General features: G+C 45.2%; 1 protein-coding gene across 4 annotated transcripts in view; it reads left to right on the top strand.

The window, feature by feature from the left end:
* ccdc180 (coiled-coil domain containing 180) overlaps positions 1-24,307 on the top strand; it is a 184,011-nt gene that overhangs the window by 29,462 nt on the left and 130,242 nt on the right. For 3 of the 4 annotated variants that reach the window (XM_070863772.1, XM_070863773.1, XM_070863770.1), the window contains exons 7-13: positions 940-1,050; positions 3,333-3,428; positions 5,519-5,682; positions 7,460-7,570; positions 12,316-12,395; positions 15,885-15,973; positions 21,545-21,667. In XM_070863772.1, coding sequence (XP_070719873.1) covers positions 940-1,050; positions 3,333-3,428; positions 5,519-5,682; positions 7,460-7,570; positions 12,316-12,395; positions 15,885-15,973; positions 21,545-21,667 — 774 coding nt within the window. The remainder of the gene's footprint in view (positions 1-939; positions 1,051-3,332; positions 3,429-5,518; positions 5,683-7,459; positions 7,571-12,315; positions 12,396-15,884; positions 15,974-21,544; positions 21,668-24,307) is intronic. The other variant, XM_070863771.1, reaches the window with a different exon arrangement.

The raw sequence follows: 24,307 nt of genomic DNA, 5'->3' as shown, positions 1-24,307 counted from the left end.
GTATGAAACATAACCTATTGTTTTCAGAGGCATGTCCATCATTTTCTGTGCACTTGTCAACATTACTCTTTTCCTTCCCTCATCCTCTCTTGAAGGAGCTGACTCTTGGGTGTATCTCTGTAATCTATTTCAGCCTCACAACCCCACGAGATGTCTGCGCTCCTCAAATTCTGCCCTCTTGAGCGTCTCTGCCTCTCTTTCCTCCATTAAGACGCTCCTTAAAACCTACCTCTTTAACCAAGCTTTTGTTCATCTGCTGTGATTTCTTCTCTGTGTCAAAAGTATCTCTTTTGTCTTATAACATTGCTGTGAAACTCCTTGGAATGTTTTACTACGTTAAAAGCGCTATATAAAGATAAGTTATTGTTGTTGTTGTTCCATTGGCAGCAGTCATCCTCTTGATACCCAAGTAGTCGTTCTTGATCTCCAGATAGTGAGTGTTGGCGGGATATTTTTATTAAGAAGAACATCAGAGCCAGGCCCATTCCTGTCCTTGCTTGATATCCACATGCACACTTCTAGTAGAGGTCACTGGATACTGTTCAGGAGTTGAAACCTAGGCTAATTATTTTTCTCCCCCTCCCTAGACCAGGGCAGGATGGTCATTGGTAGAACCCCTACTCCCGACCCGGACAGTGACCAGCTAACTCAACACATTGGGAAGGAAGGAAGCTGTGATCTACCTGGTCTATATTTATCAGCCAATCGCAGCTTTAATCAGCTATATTTTTAAAAACCTACACTTTTGATCTTTTGTGTTGTTTCTTTTCCAACTCTCTTAACACAAAGTTTAACAAAAAGGCCCAAGTCAGCTTTATCATACGAAAGGTCCTCGACCTGAAACGTTAACTCTGTTTTGCTCTCCACAGATGCTGCCTGACCTGCTGAGCATTTCCAGCATTTTCTCTTTTTACTCCAGCTTAATCTCTGTGTTTGCAGAGTCTGCAGGAATTATGGGAGGTTATTATGAAACAAACACTGCAGAGGAGGGAATGGATCAAAGAACTTGACAGAACTTACAAGGAATATGAAAAAGAAAGAGTGAAGCAGGTAAGTAACTATTAATTAATGTCTGAATGCCTTTTTCTGCATGCTCCATGTTTTGCCTGCCTCCCTCCTCATCTTTGAGCAGCACGTTGTTTGAGCTTTGGGGCTCTCAACAAATCCCAAAGCCAATCGTTCTATGAAATCCGTGGGCTGGAAATTCGGTTCGAGGCTAATTAGTGTGCTAATGGGGTAAGTTTTGCACCGGGAAATGGTTTGCGTCTGCAACCACAAAATTCAGCAGCTGGGCCCCCGAGTGTGGAGCGCAGCGCTAAGGGTGGCGTTCCACACCTCTCTTAGGGCGCTAGGCCGGCTGAGCAACTGGAAACCCTGAACTAAAGAACCAGCCCGGGAGCGTCCTGAGCGAGGCTTCGCTGGAAGAAAAAAAAAAATTGCCAAAAAAACATTCCCAATACCACAGAAACATAAATCGCAAAAATAAAAACAATCACACTTACCTGATGTAGTCATTCCTTCCCTCACCGCCGCCGGAATAGCTTGGACTGCCCGCTTTCCCAGGCAGTTCCACTAGGGCACGCTACTGGGGCACTGCAGCGTCAAACTAAAATCACCGCGCTGTCGAAACCGGGGATGTTGCACACAGGCTTGATCCCGGGCAGTACTGATCAGCGCCGCCAGTACCGGCACACTGAATGTACCGAGCGGCGCAAATGCTGGTGCTCGCGGCTCTGACCCCTTTAGCGCCCCTGTTCCGACCCGTTCCAGGGGCGCGAAGCTAACAAATTTCCACCCCCGTAGGTTTTCAAACAGGAATCCTTGGATCGCAGGCAATCATGCAAAATGATCCCAGATGTTTCACAAGATGGTCGGATTTCCAACTGTTTGTCTATCAGATTTCTCCTCAGTAATTGTTGGCTTGTAACCATGCTATTTATGTTGCTTATAGTAACAGAAAATGTTTCTCTGCAATGATGGGACTATTTCCATTTGGTTAGCTGACACTGTGGCCTCGATATTATCTTAGAGGCACGTTCGGTGAAAGGGTGGGAGGGGGGTGAGGAGTTATGGACGGAAACTCGGAAGTGCAGGTTGGCCCAAATAATTTAGGTTCTGACCAAGGGTCGCCGACCCGAAACGTTAACTCTGTTTTTCTCTCCACAGATGCTGCCTGACCCGCTGAGATTTCCAGCATTCTCTGTTCTCATTCCAGATTCCAACATCCGCAGTATTTTGCTTTTATATTAATTTAGGTGGACACCAGGGCTGGTTATGTCACCACTGCCCCCGCTGGGGGGAGGGAAATGGCCATCGTAGCATGGCTAGTGGTGTCGACTGAAGATTCATTTGTAAAAATAATTAATTGCACTCGGTAAAGTCTCCTTTGAAGGAGAATTTAGAGTGAGAGTAATTTGCTAGTGCTGCTTGGGAATCAGAGTGCAAAGTTCTATCTTGCTGAAGATTGCAGCATTTGACTGAAGTTAGTAGTTCAGTCAAGTTGCTGCGCTGGTTGGCTCAAGTGTGATTGTATCCCATTTTTCAAGGCTGTCATCCACTGGAGGATTCATTGCAAGGAGAAACAAAATGGTTCCCAATTTCAGTGACACTTGACCTCCAAACCCTCCTGGGTCACGTGATTCCCAGTGACCAAAGAGGAGTTGTTGCGAACCAATGACAAATAAGATTTTGGAATCGCATTGTTCTCACAGGCCAATCGCAGCATTCTAAACCAATGATTCCCACAAACCAATGAGAGATGCATTCTCACTCCTGACCAGCCTTCCTTTACTGGCATTGGAGCTGAGCCCTGTCAATCAAACATAGACGCAACCAAGTCAGTCTGGAGCAGCCAATGAGATTTCTCGATAGTGACATAAACCGAATGGTCACATGATTACTACTGCCCAACGAGTCTTCTCAAAAGCATCACTAACATTGATGCATCAATATTGTCCAGTGAGTTCAAGGAAGTGTTATAAACAATTGGAAAAATCACATGACTAATATTGATCAGTAAAATTACGCAATAGCGACAGCACACCAGCATTTTTATTATTACAGATATTATTCAGTAACATTAAGTAAAGAGAAACTGTTCTCTCGCAGGAATTCTGTTGATTAGAAGTCTTTAAAAAATAATAGGTGGTCTCCAGTACCACTGTTGCAGATTGTTAGGGGTCTGTCCTTGCCTCTTCCTGATACTTCTCTCGGATCCGATTGGTGAAAGATTAATAGCCTCTGATCAGGTGTCCTAATTGACGAAAATGACACTACAGCAATATATCCCATGTTCACACAGACTTTTAATAATATAAATTTATATTATTCAGATAACAGCTGTGTTTAAGGACTGCGTGGTGACTTTAGAAAAGAATACTTACTTACTGCCAGATGATATTTATCAATATATAGATAAAGAAGCCATGGTAAGAACAAAATAATTCTGTCGTAACTGCTCATTTCAGAACTGAGATCGCAAGGGGGCGGGGGGGGGGCGCGGGGGTGGTTAGTGATAGGGGCAGGTGATGGGAGGGTTTGGGGGAAGATTGTGGAAGTGAGTGGGGGCTGTTAATATATTAGCATGGATAGAGGATTGGCTAACGAACAGAAAACAGAGAGTAGGGATAAATGGTTCATTCTCGGGTTGGCAATCAATAACCAGTGGAGTGCCGCAGGGATCAGTGCTGGGACCCCAACTATTTACAATCTATATTAATGATTTGGAGGAAGGGACTGAGTGTAACGTAGCCAAGTTTGCTGACGATACAAAGATGGGAGGAAAAGCAACGTGTGAGGTGGACACAAAAAATCCGCAAAAGGACATAGACAGGCTAAGTGAGTGGGCAAAAATTTGGCAAATGGAGTATAATGTTGGAAAGTGTGAGGTCATGCACTTTAACAGAAAACATCAAAGAGCAAGTTATTATTTAAATTGAGAAAAATTGCAAATTGCAATTTTGTACAACAGGACCTAGGGGTACTTGTGCATGAAACACAAAAGGTTAATATGCTGGTACAGCAAATGATCAGGAAGGCCAATGGAATATTGGTCTTTATTGCAAAGGAGATGGAGTATAAAAGCACGGAAGTCTTGCTACAGTTGTACAGGGTATTGGTGAGGCCACACCTGGAATACTGCGTGCAGTTTTGGTTTCCATATTTACGAAAGGATATACTTGCTTTGGAGGCAGTTCAGGGAAGATTCATAAAGTTGATTCCAGTGATGAGGGGGTTGACTTATGAGGAAAAGTTGAGTAGGTTGGGCCTCTACTCATTGGAATTCAGAAGAATGAGAGGTGATCTTATCGAAACGTATAAGATTATGAGGGGGCTTGACAAGGTGGATGCAGAGAGGATGTTTCCACTGATGGGGGAGACTAGAACTAGAGGGCATGATCTTAGAATAAGGGGCCGCCCATTTAAAACAGAGATGAGGAGAAATTTCTTCTCTCAGAAGGTTATAAATCTGTGGAATTCGCTGCCTCAGAGAGCTGTGCAAGCTGGGGAATTGAATAAATTTAAGATAGAAATAGCCAATTTCTTAAACGATAAGGGAATAAGGGGTTATGGGGAGCTGGCAGGGAAGTGGACCCGAGTCCATGATCGGATCAGCCATGATCGTATTAAATGGCGGAGCAGGCTCGAGGAGCTGTATGGCCTACTCCTGCTCCTGTTTCTTGTGTTCTTATGTTTACAGGTAAGCTAGTTTGGCCTGGAGGAAACACTCCTGCTTCTCCTGGCTCACAAGCTGTAAATGCATTTACCTGATAAATCCAGCCCTTCTCACCTCAGGATAACAAAGAGAAGAGAAGCAGAATATATTAGTGCTACTTGGCCATCGCCACAGCCTTCTGCCTTTAGCCATCTTTATGTTTTTGCAAGAATGGACACCCCAGGCTTGGGACTGAGAATCCCCCCTTAGGATTTGTCCAATGTTGACAGCTGTATTGACAGCATGAAGTTCTGCTCCAGTGATACTATGAATGGAGAGTGCTGGCCACTGATCCTCGACAGAATGTCACTGAAGTAAGATGTTATGACATCACAAAAGCTGTGTTTCGTACAAGGCAGTCTCTAGCCAGCAATACTACAGTACGAGGCATTGTAACATGGATAATTGAGAGATACTTCATTAGTTCACCTCCCACCAAGTTGATGAGCAGTCGCATTAACTACATTTGTTAATCATCTTATGGTTCCTGGTCTGATTCCAATCAGGATTTCAGTAATCATGGGTGTGTGAAACCTTTGTGCTATTTTCCCTTGAACTGTCTACATCTACAGTGCAGTTATGGGATTTGTCCTTCTAAAGTCTGGCTCTTTCTCAAGAGCATTTTAAGCAAAATTACACTAGGGAGAAGTACAGATCATGGCAACAAGTTGAGACAATGAAGTAGGCTACTGGCACAAAATTAGAGCCAAATAGGGCTTAAGTGCAATATTGTCAAAGGCATATTCTACCAATGCACAAAATAAGTCGAATAACAATACTGCATTCTATTCTGATTTGGCACAGCTGGTAAACCAGGCCTTGCTGGCAAATCACAGAGCAATGAATAAGCTGAACGTTAATCTGATAGAGGCTGATCTGAAGCAGGAGTTGTCAGATCGGCAGGAGTGGAACACTAAAGTGGAAAACTTGAAAGCCCTCAAGAAGCATGACGTCCTTCAGAGATTCAAGTGGGTCTTTGTGTTACTGTAACTATCATTGTATGGAGGAAGAACTGTTTAATGGTTATGCTGACAGGCTAATTTGATAACCACATTCTAGAAGTAAAAACGGTCTACCATAATGGTCCACCATCTTTATTTTATCATTCTTTTGCCCATTGGTTCTTGGTCTCAATCATCCTAAGCTACAAAAATGCCATTGTGCGTGCATTTCCTCCTCTGTAAGCTCAATGTGTTGAAATCAAGGTTCATCTACTTCAACTCATTCTTTCCCACAACCTCAAAACCATAAAGCGCTTGATTTACCTCACTCAGTCTTTCCTTCCCTCTGCAGTTTTCAAGCATTTAGAACCCAAACCTGGCAACACATAACCACTAATACTTGATTTACCTCCTCTTCTCTCCTACTGCTTTCACCTTTGGCATGAACTTTGGCCTTGCACTATGAACTTTAGCCCTTTGCCTGTATTTTTCAAGAAAAAGTGTTTCTGCATTACCTTCACCTTTAAAATGCTGTTGTGATTTTCATGTGTCCACTTGACCATTAGCATATGGGAACAAAAGGAAAATCATTGTCAGAATAATGTTTTGTACCTGTGTGTTTTTTGGCATTGGTTGTTGGAGTTGCAGAAATACTAATCACTGTACTGATTTTTTTTTAAAAACCTGCTGCTTGAGAGGCGGAGAGGTTTAGGCAGGGAGTTCCAGAGCTTGGAGCCTAGGAAACAGAAGGCACGGCCACCAATAGTCGAGCGATTATAATCAGGAAAGCTCAAGAGGGCAGAATTAAAGGAGCGCAGACATCTTACGAGGGGGTTGTGGAGCTGGAAGACATTACAGAGATAGGGAAGGGTGAGGCCATGGCGGGACTTGAAAATAAGGAACATAGTTGAATCATAGAATCATATTGGTGAGAAGGGGGACATTCAGCCCATCGCACTTGTGCCGGTTGTCTGAAACAGTTATCCACTTAGTCTGACTCAGCTGCCCTTTCCCCGTACCTTTTGAATTTTTCTTTTTTCAAATATTTGAGGTGAGGGATTTCAAAGGATTTGTATCTTTAGCCCTTTCTCCTGGAACGTTGGTGATCCCGTGATCTGCCTCTGTCAATGACCCACCGATTCTGAGGAACTCATCCCCTCCCCACATTCCTACCTCTCTCCTCATCAGAGTTTCCCTAATTCTCTTTGAGAAATGGCCAATGGACAACTGAAACTGCTCAATTTTGCGTTTTAGTGTGACTGGAAATGGATTTACCAGATGGCTACTCTGTCCCACTATTATAGAACAAACATCCACGCCTTTCATGCTACCTTATCTTAATCTTTTCACCCAATGTGTTTGACATTGTACCGACAGCACTGCTGAATCTGTACATCTGTCTTATTTTCTAAAATACAGCAGTGCTGTGAACAATGGTACTAACTCTTCTTGGGTAGGCGTATTTATACATTTTCTTGTGCTGTTTTCTTTTAGATTTTTATATATATGAAAAAATTGTAAATAATTTATTTTTGAAAGTTGGTTAGTTAAGCCTTTCACTCATGGATAGCTCAGTAATTTTGGCCTGCGTTTGATAGTTCACATATATAATTTAGGGCTTCTTTAATATAATTGTGTAATGTTGATGCTTGTCCACTGGAATCCTAATGTTGGCCACCAATATCATTGCAAGAATCGGTAAAGTTTTAGGTAATCGTTTTCAGTATAATGGCATATCTGTTTGGCTGTAGGGATTATTTTTGTAAATACATTTGGCTTTTTGCTTTATTTGTTCCATTCGCAGCGATTTTTTAGTAAAGGATTGGAATGCTGGATTAGCAATGGACAAGGAATTATTGAAGAAGGAACAGCAAGGACTAAACAACAAACGGGTCCAGCTTCTTGAGGATATAATGTGAGTTTTAAGAAACAACGGTTCTGATGAAGGGTCACACCTGAAATATTAACCCATCTCTTTCAGATACTGGCAGACATGTTGTACATTTCCAGCATTTTCTTTTTCTTATTTCAGAATTCCAAGTTATGCAATGTTTCTTTTTAACCATCAGGAAAAATTACACTCTGGTCTGGGGGAAAATCATTTTCCTGCGGGTGATTGGACAGGTTGGTCTTGATGTTTTGATCCCCTTTGATTGGGGTGCATTTCCGATGGTGGTGGGATATCTTCCTCCCATCCTGGAGATACACCGCTGACCCTAGCCAAACCTACAGCCTCAGGAACATATCGCTGTGGCAATTGCCAAGTGGAGACCGGGCATTGTCCCCATAAAGAAAAAAAAATAAAACTATAGTACAAACAGTTCTATTAAATAGTCCCATCCTGGTTCCATTCTTATCTATCGTAGCCAGAGAATCACCTGCAACGGCTTCTCTTCACGTTCCTGCATCGTTACCTCTGGTGTGCCCCAAGGATCTATCCTTGACCCTGTCCTAATTCTCTTCTATATGTTGCCCCTTGGCGAAACATCGAAAAACACAGCATCAGTTTCCACATGTAGGCTGATGCCACCCTGCCTAAACCTCTCCGCCTTGCTACCTCTCTTTCCTCCTTTTAAGACACTCCTTAAAACCTACCTCTTTGACCAAGCTTTTGGTCACCTACTCTAATTTCTCCTTAGGTGGCTCGGTGTGAAGCACCTTGAGGCATTTCATTACATTAAAGGCGCTACACAAATACAAATTGTTGTTGTAGGGCCCCTTGACTTGCTGCATAAAAGCTAGGATAAGTCTGTCAGTAATTTTGCCTCATCATAGCAATCTCTTGCCTCATTTTGTTGAAATTAAGAAAAGCAGAGATACCAGCATTGAATGTCACCTTTTTCAACAACCTGTAAGCAGATAGGAGCTATGAATGGAGGCCAAATGACATTGGTAATGGAGAAGGTGCTACAAATGGCACTCTGGATATTTTATAAGTATCACTGCTTTAAGATAACAATATGGTCCTAATTTTTCAGTTAATGACAACATCTGAACATAAGAACATATGAAATAGGAGCAGGAGTAGGCCATTTGGCCCCTTGAGCCTGCTCCGCCATTCAATAAGATCATGGCTGATCTGATCTTGGCCACAACTCCACTTCCCTGCCCGCTCCCCATAACCCTTCACTCATTACTCCTATATCATTTACTTAGAAGCACAACAAATTGTATTTATGTTGTGATCTTAACATAGTAAACATCTCAAATGTTTCTCAGAGGAAAACAAATGATGAGTGATAATAGAAGAGTTTGGAAAGATGGCTGAAAGCATGGTTCAAAGAAATGGATTTTGAGTAAGCTTTCTAAACACTAGGGGAGAGGTGGTGAGGGTGAGGGGATTTACAAAGGGAGCTTCAGATAGTGGGGACCAAGACAGTTGAAGACTCTGTCACTGATGGTGGAACAAGGAAAGGGAGATGCATAAGAGGCCAAAGTTGGAGGACTGAAGAGCACTGGTAGAATATAAGGCTGGAATTTTTTTTTTAATTAGTTCGCGGGATGTGGGCATCTCTGGCAAGGCCAGCATTTATTGTCCATCCCTCCTTGCCCTTGAGAAGGTGGTGAGCCGCCTTCTTGAATCGCTGCAGTCCGTGCAGTGATACAACTCAGAGGGCTGTCAACCACATTGCTGTGGGTCTGGAGTCACATAAAGGCCAGACCCGGTAAGGGCAGCAGAGTTCCTTCCCTAAAGGATATTAGGAACCAGATTGGTTTGTACGACAATCGGTAGTTTCATGGCCACCATTACTGATACTAGCTTTTTATTCCAGATTTATTTAATTAACTGAATTTACATTCCCCCTCTGCTGTGGTGGGATTTGAACTCATGTCTCCAGATCATTAGTCCCAGCCTCTGGATTACTAGTCCAGTAACGTAACCATTATGCTGCCGTTCCCGCATAAGTAAGTTGAGACAAGGCCGAGGAAAGATTTGAAAAGGAGGACGAGAAATTTGAATTCAATGCATTAGGCGGGGTAAGCAATAGAGGCTGACGAAGATGGTGAAGCGAGAGTTGGGGAAGTGTGGAGGAACAAGAATGTGAATAAGGGTTTCAGCAGTGGTGGGGATGAGTAAGGGTGGATACTGTAATGTATTTGCCGCATGGGTTCTTTGCTTAAGAATTCATGGCAACACATTGCTATTAAGAACTAGTTGGTTTATTAGCCAAAGGTTTAACAATCACACTACACATTACCAGTTTATCCACCATCACAACCACCTGCCTCATCGTGGATCCCCCGAACCCAACGGGCTGGGGTTTTATTGAATCTTGTGAACATGATGTGACTGGCTAAGCCATTCCCAACTCAACAGCTCTACAACTATTTTGTTGTATCCGTAAAACAAATGTAAATAAAATGCCCCCTTATTAAAGGGGCCTAAAACCGACGAATTAAACAAATTAAACTTTAAACGATCAAATTAAAATTTGGTTGCCGGAGGTGATGATGAACTCTAGTCCCTCTGGCGCCCACCTCTCGCGGAAGGCTGCGAGCGTACCGGTGGACCATCTCCAGGGACACCCTGGCTCGGATGTAACCGCCGAAGAGAGGCAGGCAGGCGGGCTGAACGGCCCCCTCGACCGCCCGCTGCCTGGACCAGTTGATGGCCATCTTGGTCATGCCCAGGAGCAGTCTATGAGGAGGCCTTCCGACCTGTCTGCTCTCCTCCGCACAGCGTGTCCAAAGATCAGGAGTGTGGGACTGAAGTGCAACCAGAATTTGAGGAGTAGCCCCTTCAAATAATAGAATAGGGGCTGCAACCTCGCACATTCAACATATACATGGAACACGGACTCCTCAACAGCTCTACAACTATTTTAGTTGTGAATATTAAACAAGTTCCCCCTGATTAAAGGGGGGGGGGCACACTCCAAAAACTGTTCACGTGCCTCCTTTTTTTTTGAGGGCACCAAAAACATAAGTTATACACGTGCCCGCTGGCTAAAAGGGGGGTTGGGGGGGGGCACTAAAACCGACAAACATAGACAAATTAAACTTTAAACATTAAGGATCAAATTAAAATTTGGTTGCTGGGGGTGATGATGCACTCCAGTCCCTCCGACGCCCACCTCTCACGGAAGGCCGCGAGCATATCTGTGGACACCGCGTGCACCATCTCCAGGGACACCCCGGCTCGAATGTAACCCTGGCTCGGATGTAACCATGGAAGAGAGGCAGGCAGTCAGGCTGAACAACCCCCTCGACCTCCCGCTGCCTGGGCTGGTTAATGGCCCCCTTGGCCAGGGCCAGGAGCAGTCCCACAAGGAGGCCCTTCGACCTGTCAACAGCTCTACAACTATTTTAGTTTCAACAGCTCTACAACTCTTTTGGTTGGTTGCAATCAAATTAAACAAATAAGTCAAGTGCCCCCCTGATTAAAGGGGGAGGACACTCCAAACATTTTTCAAGTGCCCTTTTTTTTGTTTTTTTTCCTTTTTTTTGTGGGTTTTTTTGTACTTTTTTTAGGCCACCGAGAGGCAAATTATACAAGTGCCCCCTGACTCGGGGGACACTAAAACCGGCAATAAAAAACAAATTAAACTTTAAAATATATAAAATTAAATTAAAATTTGGTTGTCGGGGTGATGATGCACTCTAGTCCCTCCGGTGCCCACCTCTCACGGAAGGCCGCGAGCGTACCTGTGGACATCGCGTGCACCATCTCCAGGGACATCCAGGCTCGGATGTAACCGGGGAAGAGAGGCAGGCAGTCAGGCTGAACGACCCCCTCGACCGCCCGCTGCCTGGACCGGCTGATGGCACCCTCGGCCATGCCCAGGAGCAGTCTTACGAGGAGGCCTTCCGACCTGCCCGCTCTCCTCCGCACAGGGTGCCCAAAGATCAGGAGTGTGGGACTGAAGTGCAACCAGAATTTGAGGAGCAGTCCCTTCAGATAATGGAATAGGAGCTGCAACTTCGCACATTCAACGTATACATGGAACACGGACTCCTCAACAGCTCTACAACTATTTTAGTTGTATCAGTAATCAAGTGCCCCCCTGATTAAAGGGGAGGGGCACACTCTCAAAACTTTTCAAGTGCCCCCTTGTTTTTTTTTGAGGGCACTAAAAACACAAATTACACAAGTGCCCCCTGGCTAAAAGAGGGGGGGGGTGCACTAAAACCGACAACTTCAACAAATTAAACTTTAGACATTAAAATCAAATTAGAATTTGGTTGCCGGGGGTGATGATGCACTCCAGTCCCTCCGACGCCCACCTCTCATGGAAGGCCGCGAGCGTACCTGTGGACACTGCGTGCATCATCTCCAGGGACACCCTGGTTCGGATGTAACCGGAGAAGAGAGGCAGGCAGTCGGGCTGAACGACCCCCTCGACCGCCCGCTGCCTGGACCGGTTAATGGCCCCTTTGGCCATGCTCAGGAGCAGTCCCACGAGGAGGCCCTCCGACCTGTCAATAGCTCTACAACTATTTGAGTTTCAACAGCTCTACAAAACCTGTGAGTATACTCACAGGTGCATACATTACAGATACGGAATGCATTGCAGAGGTGGGAACGTTTTGTTAACGATGGATAGGCTATGGTGTTTGAAGCTTAGTTTGGTTATTTGTTAAGTCGAGTACAGCTTAGTTCGTACTTATTTGGAATATAAACATTTCTGTCTGTCATTGGTTTATTTGTGCCTTCTGCAGAAAACTGAATCCTTCTGACTGCAATAAAGCCTCAATAACTGAGTGGTATGACTCATTAAAAGCCTTAAATCTGCAGATAGGTAAGTGTATACAACCGAAGTGCGCAGAAGTTATCAAGGGCTTTGATTTCCTTTTGGTTGGATACTAGTTAACACAATCACTTACAATTTCCTAGTGATTTTTAAAAAATCAGTTGTTAACTCATAAGATAAATAGGTTAATGAGTGCATTATTTCATCGGACACTGGCACTAGTACTGGAACAGGAAGGAGCTGTTCTGCTGGGATAAAGGGGAGCAAAGTCCGAGAGGAAAGGATAAAGGGCTCTGGATAAGACTTTACACGAGTAAGACGTGAGATCCGGTGAAAATAACATAAGCCTGAAGATAAAAGAAATAAGAGATGAGAGTAAAGGTACAGTTGTAGAACATAAGTATAAAATGACTGGTAAAAATAAAGCGGGAGGAACGATTAATAAAAACAAATTAAACTGCCTGTACAACAAAACGGGGGAACTGGAGGCAATAATTCATTGTGAGTATAGAAATAGGATAGAGCAGATGAATGCGTGGCTGGAGAGATGGTGCAGGAGGGAGGGCTTCAGATTCCTGGGACATTGGAAGAAATAAAGGACGCTATCCAATTAAAAACAAGGGCATACAAAGTGGCCAAAACTAATGGGAGGACAGAAGACTGGGAAGCTTTTAAAAGCCAGCAAATAATGACTAAAAAAATGATTAAGAAAGGGAAGTTAGACAATGAAAGTAAGCTAGCACAAAATATAAAAACAGATAGCTAGAGTTTCTATAGGTATATAAAAAGGAAAAGAGTGGCTAAAGTAAATGTTGGTCCCTTAGAGGACGAGACCGGGGAATTAGTAATGGGGAACATGGAGATGGCAGAAACTCTGAACAAATATTTTTTATCAGTCTTTACGGTAGAGGACACCAATAATATTCCAACAGTGGATAGTCAAGGGCTATAGCGGGGGAGGAACTTAACACAATCACAATCACTAAGGAGGTGGTACTCAGTAAGTTAATGGGACTAAAGGCAGATAAATCCCCTGGACCCGATGTTTTGCATCCTAGGGTCTTAAGAGAAGTAGTGGCAGGGATAGTGGATGCATTGGTTGTAATTTACCAAAGTTCCCTGGATTCTGGGGAGGTCCCAGCAGATTGGAAAACTGCAAATGTAACGCCCCTATTTAAAAAAGGAGGCAGACAAAAAGCAGGAAACTATAGACCAGTTAGCTTAACATCTGTGCTTGGGAAAATGTTGGAGTCCATTATTAAAGAAGCAGTAGCAGGACATTTGGAAAAGCAAAATTCGGTCAGGCAGAATCAACATGGATTTATGAAGGGGAAGTCATGTTTGACAAATTTGCTGGAGTTCTTTGAGGATGTAACGAACAGGGTGAATAAAGGGGAACCAGTGGATGTGGTGTATTTGGACTTCGAGAAGGCATTTGACAAGGCGCCACATAAAAGATTACTGCACAAGATAAATGTTCATGGGGTTGGGGATAATATATTAGCATGGATAGAGTATTGGCTAACTAACAGAGAGTCGGGATAAATGGTTCATTCTCTGGTTGGCAACCAGTAACTAGTGGGGTGCCGCAGGGATCAGTGCTGGGACCCCAACTATTTACAATCTATATTAACGACTTGGAAGAAGGGACTGAGTGTAACGTAGCCAGATTTGCTGACGTTACAAAGATGGGAGGAAAAGCAATGTGTGAGGAGAACACAAAAAATCTGCAAAAGGGCATAGACAGGCTAAATGAATGGCAAAAATTTGGCAGATGGAGTATAATGTTGGAAAGTGTGAGGTCATGCATTTTGGCAGAAAAAAAATCAAAGAGCAAGTTATTATTTAAATGGAGAAAGATTGCAAAGTGCTGCAGTGCAGCGGGACCTGGGGATACTTGTGCATGAAACACAAAAGGATAATATGCAGTGATCAGGAAGACCAATGGAATCTTAGCCTTTATTGCAAAGGGGATGGAGTATAAAAGCAGGGAAGTCTTGCTACAGTTATAAAAGGTATTGGTGAGGCCACATCTGGAATACTGCATGCCGTTTTGGTTTCCATATTTACGAAAGGATATATTTGCTTTGGAGGCAGTTCAGAGAAGGTTCACTAGGTTGATTCCGGGGATGAGGGGGTTGACTTATGAGGAAAGGTTGAGTAGGTTGGGCCTCTACTCATTGGAATTCAGAAGAATGAGAGATGATTTTATCGAAACGTATAAGATTATGAGGGGGCTTGACAAGGTGGGTGCAGAGAGGATGATTCCACTGATGGGGAAGACTAGAACTAGAGAGCATGATCTTCGAATAAGGGGCTGCCCATTTAAAACAGAGATGAGGAGAAATTTCTTCTCTCAGAGGGTTGTAAATCTGTGGAATTCGCTGCCTCAGAGAGCTGTGGAAGCTGGGACATTGAATAAATTTAAGAACGAAATATAGTTTCTTAAACGATAAGGGGATAAGGAGTTATGGGGAGCTGGCAGGGAAGTGAAGCTGAGTCCATGATCAGATCAGCCATAATCTTATTAAATGGCGGAGCAGGCTCGAGGGTCCGTATGGCCTACTCCTGTTCCTATTTCTTATGTTCTAGGGGAGGTGGGACCTGTACAGGCCAGATGCGTTGCACCTCAACAAAACCGGAACCAATGTCCTCGCGGGGCTGGTGTGGGGGGTGGGGGGGGTGAACGGTTGCTAAGACTGTTGGAGAGGGTTTAAACTAATTTGGCAAGGGGGTGGGCACCAGGATATAGCATTAGAAAGGAGAAACAAAGCGCATAAAGGATTGGGTGAGACAGATAGCACTTGAGTAAGAAATAGTAAGGTATTGGGTGGGGTCAGACTGAGAGGAAATACAAGATCTAGGATAGGTTTACAGTGCATGTATGTAAACACACAAAACATATTAAATAAGGTTGGTGAGCTGCAGGCGCAAATAGTCACATGGGAATATGATGTCATGGCGATAACGGAGACCTGGCTCATAAGAGAAGTAAGCATTGAGGAACATCTAGGTGGCAGCAATAAATTCAGTAAGGAATTCAGGATAGAATTCAGAGAGTGGTTAGAATGTGGTACTTGCTACCACAGGGAGTAATTGAGGCGAACGGTATAGATACATTTAAGGGAAAGCTAGATAAGTCCATGAGGGAGAAAGGAATAGAAGGACACGTTGATCGGGTGAGATGAAGTAAGGTGAGAGGAGGCTCGTGCGGAGCATGAATGGATCTGTTGGGCCGAATGGCCTGTTTCTGCGCTGTAAGTTCTAAGAAAAAGGAATTTTAATTTAGTATTTGAAAAAATAAAGTGACTTTTACCAACCTTTTTTATGAGAAAGAATACATTAATGCCACTTGGCCATCACTAGTCCGTGTGATAGTTATCTCTAATTTGCCTCAGATGTATAGATCAAGATTGAAAATAAAGGCATGCTACGTTTTGGGAAGAGCAATTTACTCTATTATGAAGTTACACAATATAATTTGTACAATAGGGGATCTTTGATAATAAAAATAGTTTACATTTCTATTCTTTCCAGATTCGCTGCATATTCAGTACATAAGTAAAGTGCAGGCATATTATGAAAAACTCTATCGTGACTGGATGATTGAAATTGACCGCTGTAAGGTGGGTACACGTGTTAAAGTGGTGCAAGGTGGGAGAAGGACGAGGAGGAATGGGGAGATGAACTGTTAGGAAGGGTGTCAGAAAGGTGAGCTCATTGAAACATACAAAATTCTTACAGGGCTTGACAAGGTAGATGCAGGGAGGATGTTTCCCCATGGCTGGGGAGTCTAGAACCAGGGGACACAGTCTCAGAATAAGAGGTCGGTCATTTAGGACTGAGTTGAGGAGAAATTTCTTCACTCAGAGGGTGGTAAATCTTTGGAATTCTCTACCCCAGAGGGCTGTGAGGCTCAGAGTATATTCATTCAGAGATTGCTAGATTTTTGGATATGGGGATAGTGCAGGAAAGTGGAGTTAGGGTAGATGATCAGCCATGATCTTATTGACTGGCGGAGCTGGCTCGACGGGCCGAAAGGCCTATTCCTGCTCCTATATTCTTATAGCAAACTGAACAGACATGATCCATGTATTACCTGTTCAGATTAGAGTAATTCTGCTTCATATATAAGTACACATGTCTCCTTTTGTATATTGAGGGCAAGGGGAAGAGTTTGACTGCAGTATTCAAAACACAGTGGTTGAGGGAGATCCTAACATTTCTCTGATCTGCAAATGAGTCGTAGTTTTGATTAGAAACTGTGACTTACCTTGGAAAACGTGCAGAAAAGAGCAATACAATTGATCTCAAGCGTAAAGTGAATGAGGTATAAGGAAAGATTACAAACTAGAAAGAAGATAGATTCTTAAGAGTATATTAAATGGTACAGATAAACTGGGATTATTACTTCAAAGAAATTAGGAACCTTGACCAGAAATGGAAATGAGTGAAAAGTACATTTAGAATAGATATCGGGGAAAAGTTCTTCATTTAAATAGTAAGAAATATTTGGAAGAATCTACCAGGCACAATAATAGAAACAAAAACACTGGAGCTATTTAAAATACAATTAGATACCATCATGGCAGAATCGGTGTACTTGGAATGAGCTTCATTGAGTTGAATGACCTTTTCTCTTCCCTGACTTTTCTTAAATTTTTACCTCCAAAGATGAAACTGGTGAGATAGAGTCCTTAAAATAATGGGGTTATGCGCTATGTGTGAAAGGAAGGGCCAGGTGATCTTTCCCATTCCTGATCTTCCATGCTGCATGTTATATATGCAGACTATAGATATACTCTCTGTGTAGTCACTGTATAGTTGCATAAGATGGAGACTGGTTACCTGATGTACTATCAATAAGGTTTAAACTGTGTATATACTATGCTGGCACCACTAGAGGGTGCAGCTGGTGGAGACTGGGGTTTCCTGCCCCTGTGGCAGAGGCTGTCCACCAGAGGGCACTGCGGTGGGAGACCTGAGGGTCACCTGCATGGGTGTGCAGGGCCCAGTATAAAAGGCTGCCCACCATGCTTGTGCTTCACTCTGGAGTTACGAATAAAGGACCAAGATCACGACAGTTTGAGTACAACACATTGCCTCGTGGAGTCATTCATGTGCATTACAGACCTAACACTGCGTTACAGTGCATGTGGTGTACATGTGGCCTACAGTAAATCCAGGGGACCTATTATTTCATAGTAAGAGTATGGGAGAGTGGTTGGGGGGAGGAATGATGAAATATTGAACTGGATTTTCGGCTCTGATGATTTTGGGTGGTAATGATGGCGGGGCAGTAAAGTTTGCGGCCAGAAAACGTTTGTACCTCAGTCATCAAAATTGGGCAGCTGGGCCCTGAGTCTGGGGCGCAGCACTAAGGAAGGCATTGTACACCTCTCTTAGGGCGTTAGCATGGGAAAATCACGAGCTGAAGAGCGGGCCCGGGAGCGCTCCGAGAGAGACCTGGGGAGAGAAAAAAAACCTGGGTCGGGCGGGACTCAGACAGCACGCCGGTGTCGAAACCAGGAGCATTGCACACCGGTGCAGTTCTTCCGGATGGTAATTCTCCGCACCGCCACAAAACCGGCCCCGAAAATCCCCACAGGGCGCTGGAGGCTGACCGCCCGCTTGCCCGCCCAGAAATCCTCATTGCCGCCATTGCCGCCACTCTGGGGCGAAAAATGGAGCACAAAAGACTGTAAAATCCTCCACAAAACAGACTATTTCTCCCAAAGTCTGATTTTATCTGAACTCCAAACTTGGATTTTTCCCATTGTTCAAACCCCTTAATAAATGTAGGAGACATGCTGGTTAGCAGCAGGTAATTGGGGTTCATGAACATGCCACAAACAAGGTATCTTGCTTCTGTGTGAAGTTGTCCAGTAAAGTGTTTTAACAAAGGATGACAACAGATTTGTTTGGTGTTGCTGTGAAACAACGAGTGACCAGTTTATGTTGTGCTGAATTGCATTAAATAGAAGAGGTTCTGTATGTGTCTGTAGAATCTGCCCTGTTTATACTACAGGGTAGATTTCAAAACATTGGTGAGAATACAAAAACCTGCCTTTTAAAGGAGGTACAGATGTCACTTGAGGCATATGTAGCAACTCACATTTATTACAGCAGTGCTGCTGAGGCTGAGTGAATGGCGATGGTGACAGTGGCATTTGTTAGGCATTCATTCATTCCTTAATTGTGCCAGGTTCTGATATAACTAGAATATGGAAGTGGAACAGTCTGACTGTCAGTGCACATGATGGCCTCTGTCACTCCTTGTCAAGATCTTCTTCTTAGGCAGTCTCTTGGAGTCGAGGATGACTTGCTACACGCTAAAAATGAGATCTCAGGTGACTGAAGAGTCCAGTGCGCGACCGACAGTCTCTGTCACAGGTGGGGCAGACAGTGTTGGAGGAACGGGAGGTTGGGGTGCCTGGGTTGCCACGCGCTCCTTGCGCAGTTGAAGCTTGACTTCAGCTTACTCTCGGCGATAAGACTCGAGGTGTTCAATGCCTTCCCGGATGCTTTTCCTCCACTTTGGGTGGTCTTGGGCCAAGGATTCCCAGGTGTTGGTGGGGATGTTGCACTTTTTCCAAGGAGGCTTTGAGGGTGTCCTTGAAATGTTTCCTCTGCCCACCTGGGGCTTGCTTGCTGTGCTGAAGCTCCGAGTAGAGCGCTTGTTTCGGGAGTCTCGTGTCAGGCAAGCAGACGATGTGGCCCGCCCAACGGAGCTGATCGAGCGTGGTCAATGCTTCGATGCTGAGGATGTTGGCCTGAGCGAGAACACTGATGTTGGTGCGCCTATCCTGCCAATGGATTTGCAGGATCTTGCGGAGGCAGCGCTGGGGGTACACGTCTCCCTCATGTACTTATCTAGCTTCCCCTTAAATCCATCTATACTGTTTGCCTCAACTACTCCATGTGGTAGCAAGTACCACTACTGCTCTGTAGACCATGAGCTTGGTGCCGGGTTTGAAGTCCTGGTCTTCATCCACTCTTCCTCAGGCGACTGAAGGCTGCACTGGTACACTGAAGGCGGTGTTGGACCTCGTCGTCGAGATCTGCCCTTGTTGACACTAGGCTCCCGAGGTATGGAAAATGGTCCACGTTGTCCAAAGTCTTGTCGTGGATTTTGACAACTGGGGAGCAGTGCTGTGTGGTGGGGGCAGGTTGGCAGAGGACCTTTGTCTTACGGATGTTTAGTGTAAGGCCCATGCTCTCGCACGCCTCAATGAAGGTGTTGATCACGGTGGTGGTGATGATAGGAGAATTCTTTCGTTTAGTGTTGTCAGTCAGTTTTATGTAGATTTAGTTGCACACGATGTGATTCACTCTAATGCCCTCTAAAGAGGCCCAGTGAGCTGTTTAAACAAAAAACAATTGCTGGAAGGCCCACCATCAGGAATGGGCAATAAATGTGGCCTTTCCAGCATTGCCCATGTGCTGAGAACAAATATTGAAAAAAGTGACCATTTACAACTTTGCCTTCCCTGATAGTCCATTACAAGATAATGGGCTGGATTTTCGGATTGCTTGCGCCTCTATTAGCGTCCCGGAGGTGTAACGGCGGGTGTACACCTTTTACCGCGCAATGGGCATTTTTGGCTAATGGTTTACGGCGGCGCAAAAGCTTAGTGCCCCGTTCTCGAGTTTCACTGAGATCATGACATCATTCCTTGTGCAACGCTGTGCTACCGCTCCGGATGCAAAACTCGGCCCTAACGCCTCATTTAACGCCCACACCAGGAAACATCAGAAAAACCAAGGCATGCCCAGGGGACAGCAGGCAGTATTGGCAGCGTATTTAAATGGAGGGATGAGGCTCCTACATCGCAGGTCACATTGACTGCAACGGTTGCACGCAGCGCGCTGTGTGAAACTCTGACTGGCAAACGGCACTTTTATCTGCCATTACAGTGTCCTTACAACTTCAGTGAGAGAATTTAATGGGGCATTAGTAGTTTGACAGCGTATCATGCTCCATGCTATTGCCAGGCGGCATCAAACTAGAAGGGCTCTTGGCCATGTTGGCCCACAGATGAGGAGAGGCCGAAGACATCTGGAGAGGAGGTCCTACTCCCCACGGGTTTACAGGCACCAACGCTCAGACCTCCAGCTTTCTGAGGAGCAGTGTTTGAGAAGGCTACGCTTCCGAAAGGAAGTGCTGAAAGAGATATGCCATCTCCTACAGACAGACCGATGCCTGGACTGCTCTGGAGGCAGCCTTCAATACTCCCCTCAACAGGTGTCCGTATTCATTGTGGTGTGCTGCATGTTGCACAACTTGGCCATCATGAGGGGCCAGGCATTGCCAGTGGGGATTGCAGGCCCACCTCAGGAGGAGGAGGAGGACGACAAAGAGGAGCCTAACGAGGCGCCCATTGGATAGTCGCACCATCCACGGGGGAGACAGCGTGGAGATGTGGCCGGACCAAGAGTCGCACAATGCCAGCTCCTAAATGGAGAAAACTGAGGGATGAAGTTAATACTGAACACGCTATGTGCCCCCATGAAGGCACATCTCCGATGAACGTTGGAATGATGCACAAGACACCGATGGCAAAGGATGAATCATAACTTTTACTGCAACAAAGTAACAAAAACTCCCCCTGCCGCCCCCCACCCCCCCCAAATAAAACCATACAATATACAACATTATGTTACAGCGCACTGAGCAACAGTGAAGTTCATTAAATCAATGAAACTTTTTTAACGCTGTGATTTTCGGCTGGGGCGCAGAAAGTTCTTTGTGTAATGCCTGATTTTGCGCCCCCGATCATAGAACCTCATTTTTTGACGAATTTTGCACATGAGGACGCAAACTTTTTCCACACGGGAGTTAGATGTGGCCCTTCCGGCTAGAGGGATCAAGGGGTATGGTTGAGAAAGCAGTGATGGGGTACTGAAGTTGCATGATCAGCCATGATCATCTTGAATGGTGGTGCAGGCTCGAAGGGCCGAATGGCCTACTCCTGCACCCACTTTCTATGTATCAGGACTGCTCCCGCCACCCGAAATCTCAAAAGCCGAAAATCCAGGCCAATAAGTGAAATGTCCCGCTGTGCTTTCTTTAGCATTTATAAGTTGGCCAAATTCCATGATGTCATTTTATTAGTTTTCTGGTACAGCATGTGTTGGAGTTGCTGTACTGTCAGGTTAATTATAGTAATATTCTTTCTGCATGTATCATGATTCAGGAGGAGCTCGTGCGCTCACGGGCATGTACGGAAGAAGAGGCCAAACAGCTGATGATCACTAACTTTCTTCCACTTGTTGGCAACTTGCAACGTCAGTTTGAAGAGGAGCAGTCCTCTGTAGATGTAAGTCTGTTTAATTTTTTTTTGAACAGGCAGCAATATCATACCGTTTGTGGCAACTGAATAAATGAGGAGACTGGGAGGTCCCAGTGGGAAACCCCACACATGGCAGATACTTACATTTAAATCCAGCTCAGACTGAAGGGATGAAAGTCTCCTTTCTCTGATGGCTACGAAATGACATCCGAGCAGTTTCTTGGAAGTACAAAAGCAAAATACTGTGGATGCTGGAATCTGAAATATAAAACAGAAAATGCTGAAAATCTCAGTGGGTCAGGCTGCATCTGTGGAGAGAGAAACAGAGTTAATGTTTCAGATCTGCGACCCTTCGTCAGAACTGGAAACATTCGAGATGTAACAGATTCTTAAGGAAGGGCAGTGAAAGGGGGAGGGGGTGTAATGTATTTGCTTCATGGGTTCTTTGCTTAAGAATTCATAGCAAGACATTGCTATTAAGATCTAGTTGATTTATTAGCAAAGGTTTAACAATCACACTACACATTACCAGTTCATCCACCAGGCTCACAACCACCTGCCTTATCGTGGGCCCCCTGAACCCAACTGGCTGGGGTTTTATTGAGTCTTGTGAACATAACGTGACTGGCTAAGCCATTCACAACTCAACAGCTCTACAACTATTTTAGTAAAACAATAAATCAAGAGCCCCCTTATTAGAGGGGCACTAAAACCGACAAATTAAACAAATGAACTTTTAACAGTAATGGTTCAATTTAAAATTTGGTTGCCGGGGGTGATAATGCATGCCAGTTCCTCTGGCATTCACCTCTCGCAGAAGGCCGCGAGCGTACCAATGGATACCGCATGCTCCATCTCCAGGGACACCCTGGCCCGGATGTAACCGCGGAAGACCTACCCACTCCCCTCTGCACAGAATGCCCAAAGATCAGGAGCGTGGGACTGAAGAGCAACCAGAATTTGAGGAGCAGCCCCTTCAAATATTGGGACAGGGGCCGCAACCTCACACACTCCACATAAACATGGAACACAGACTCCTCCAGACCGCAGAAATTGCAGGCGGCCTGGGAGTCTGTGAACCGACTTAAAAACCAATTGCACGGGATTGCCTCGTGCTACATCCTCCAGGCCAAGTCCCCAATAAATAAAGGGGGGAACTCTTGCAAAGAGAGCACTCCATTGGGGACCCCTGCCTCCTCTGGAAGGCAAGGTGGTCAACAGCTCTACAACTATTTTAAGTTGATCTGTAAATCAAGTGCCCCCTGATTAAAGGGGGCACTAAAACCGACACATTAAACAAATTAAACTTTGGATAGTAACAAATCAAATTAAAATTTGGTTGCCAGGGGTGATGATGCACTCCAGTCCCTCCGGCGCCCACCTCTCGCAGAAGGCAGAGAGCGTACCTGTGGACACCGCGTGCTCCATCTCCAGAGACGCCTTTGCTCGGATGTAACCGCGGAAGAGAGGCAGGCAGTCGGGCTGAACGACCCCCTCGACCGTCGCTGCCTGGACTGGCTGATGGCCCCCTTGGCTGTGCCCAGGAGCAATCCTACGAGGAGGCCCTCGGACCTACCCGCTCCCCTCCACCCAGGGTGCCCAAAGATTAGGAGTGTGGGACTGAAGTGCAACCAGAAATTGAGGAGCAGCCCCTTCAAATATTGGAAGAGGGTTGGCAACCTTGCACATTCAACATAAACATGGAACATGGACTCTTCCAGACGGCAGAAATTGCAGACGGCCTGGGAGCCCATGAACCAACTTAAAAACTTATTGCATGGGACTGCTCCATGCAACACCCTCCAGGCCAAGTCCCCAATAAATAGAGAGAAGACTCCCACGTAGCGTGCACTCCATTGGGGACCCCGCCTCCTCCGGATGGCAAGATGGTCAACAGCTCTACAAACCTGCGAACATACTCAGAGGTGCATTACCGTAATGGCACAAGTTAGGAAACAAAAGATGAGTCTAGATGGGATGTGGAAATGGTGGAAGCATCACCATGGGAAAGAGAGAGAAAAAAAAGGGGGGGAGTTTGTAAAAAAAAAAAGAGGAAAGGGTAAAGAAATATGGATAGAGATTATAATGAAGTATTATGCTGTGGGAATGGAAAGGAATTTTAGTATAGCAAGTTCTTGTCGAGGGTCATAATCCCAACCAATGTCTTTCTTAAGAGCTACTCTCGGGAATACTGCAACACGCTTCAGCACGGAGTATGGTGCTCAGGTCTGTGCCTGGGATTCCCCACGCAGTGAGCAGCTGGTTCCCCACACAGTGCGCCTTCCCCACACAGTGAGCTGCTGGTTCCCCACACAGTGAGCCTTCCCCACACAGTGAGCCTTCCCCATGCAGTGAGCTGCTGATTCCCCACACAGTGAGCCTTCCCCATGCAGTGAACTGCTGACTCCCCACACAGTGAGCCTTCCCCACACAGTGAGCTGCTGATTCCCCACACAGTGAGCATTCCCCACACAGTGAGCCTTCCCCACGCAGTGAGCCTTCCCCACACAGTGAGCTGCTGACTCCCCTCACAGTGAGCCTTCCCCACACAGTGAGCCTTCCCCACACAGTGAGCTGCTGACTCCCCTCACAGTGAGCCTTCCCCACACAGTGAGCATTCCCCACACAGTGAGCCTTCCCCACGCAGTGAACCTTCCCCACACAGTG

The sequence above is a fragment of the Pristiophorus japonicus genome, chromosome 20 (genome assembly GCF_044704955.1).
Source record: "Pristiophorus japonicus isolate sPriJap1 chromosome 20, sPriJap1.hap1, whole genome shotgun sequence".
NCBI classification, from domain to species: Eukaryota; Metazoa; Chordata; class Chondrichthyes; family Pristiophoridae; genus Pristiophorus; species Pristiophorus japonicus.
The sequence above is the reverse complement of the archived record's forward strand: the minus strand, read 5'-3'. Positions and strand labels throughout refer to the sequence as shown.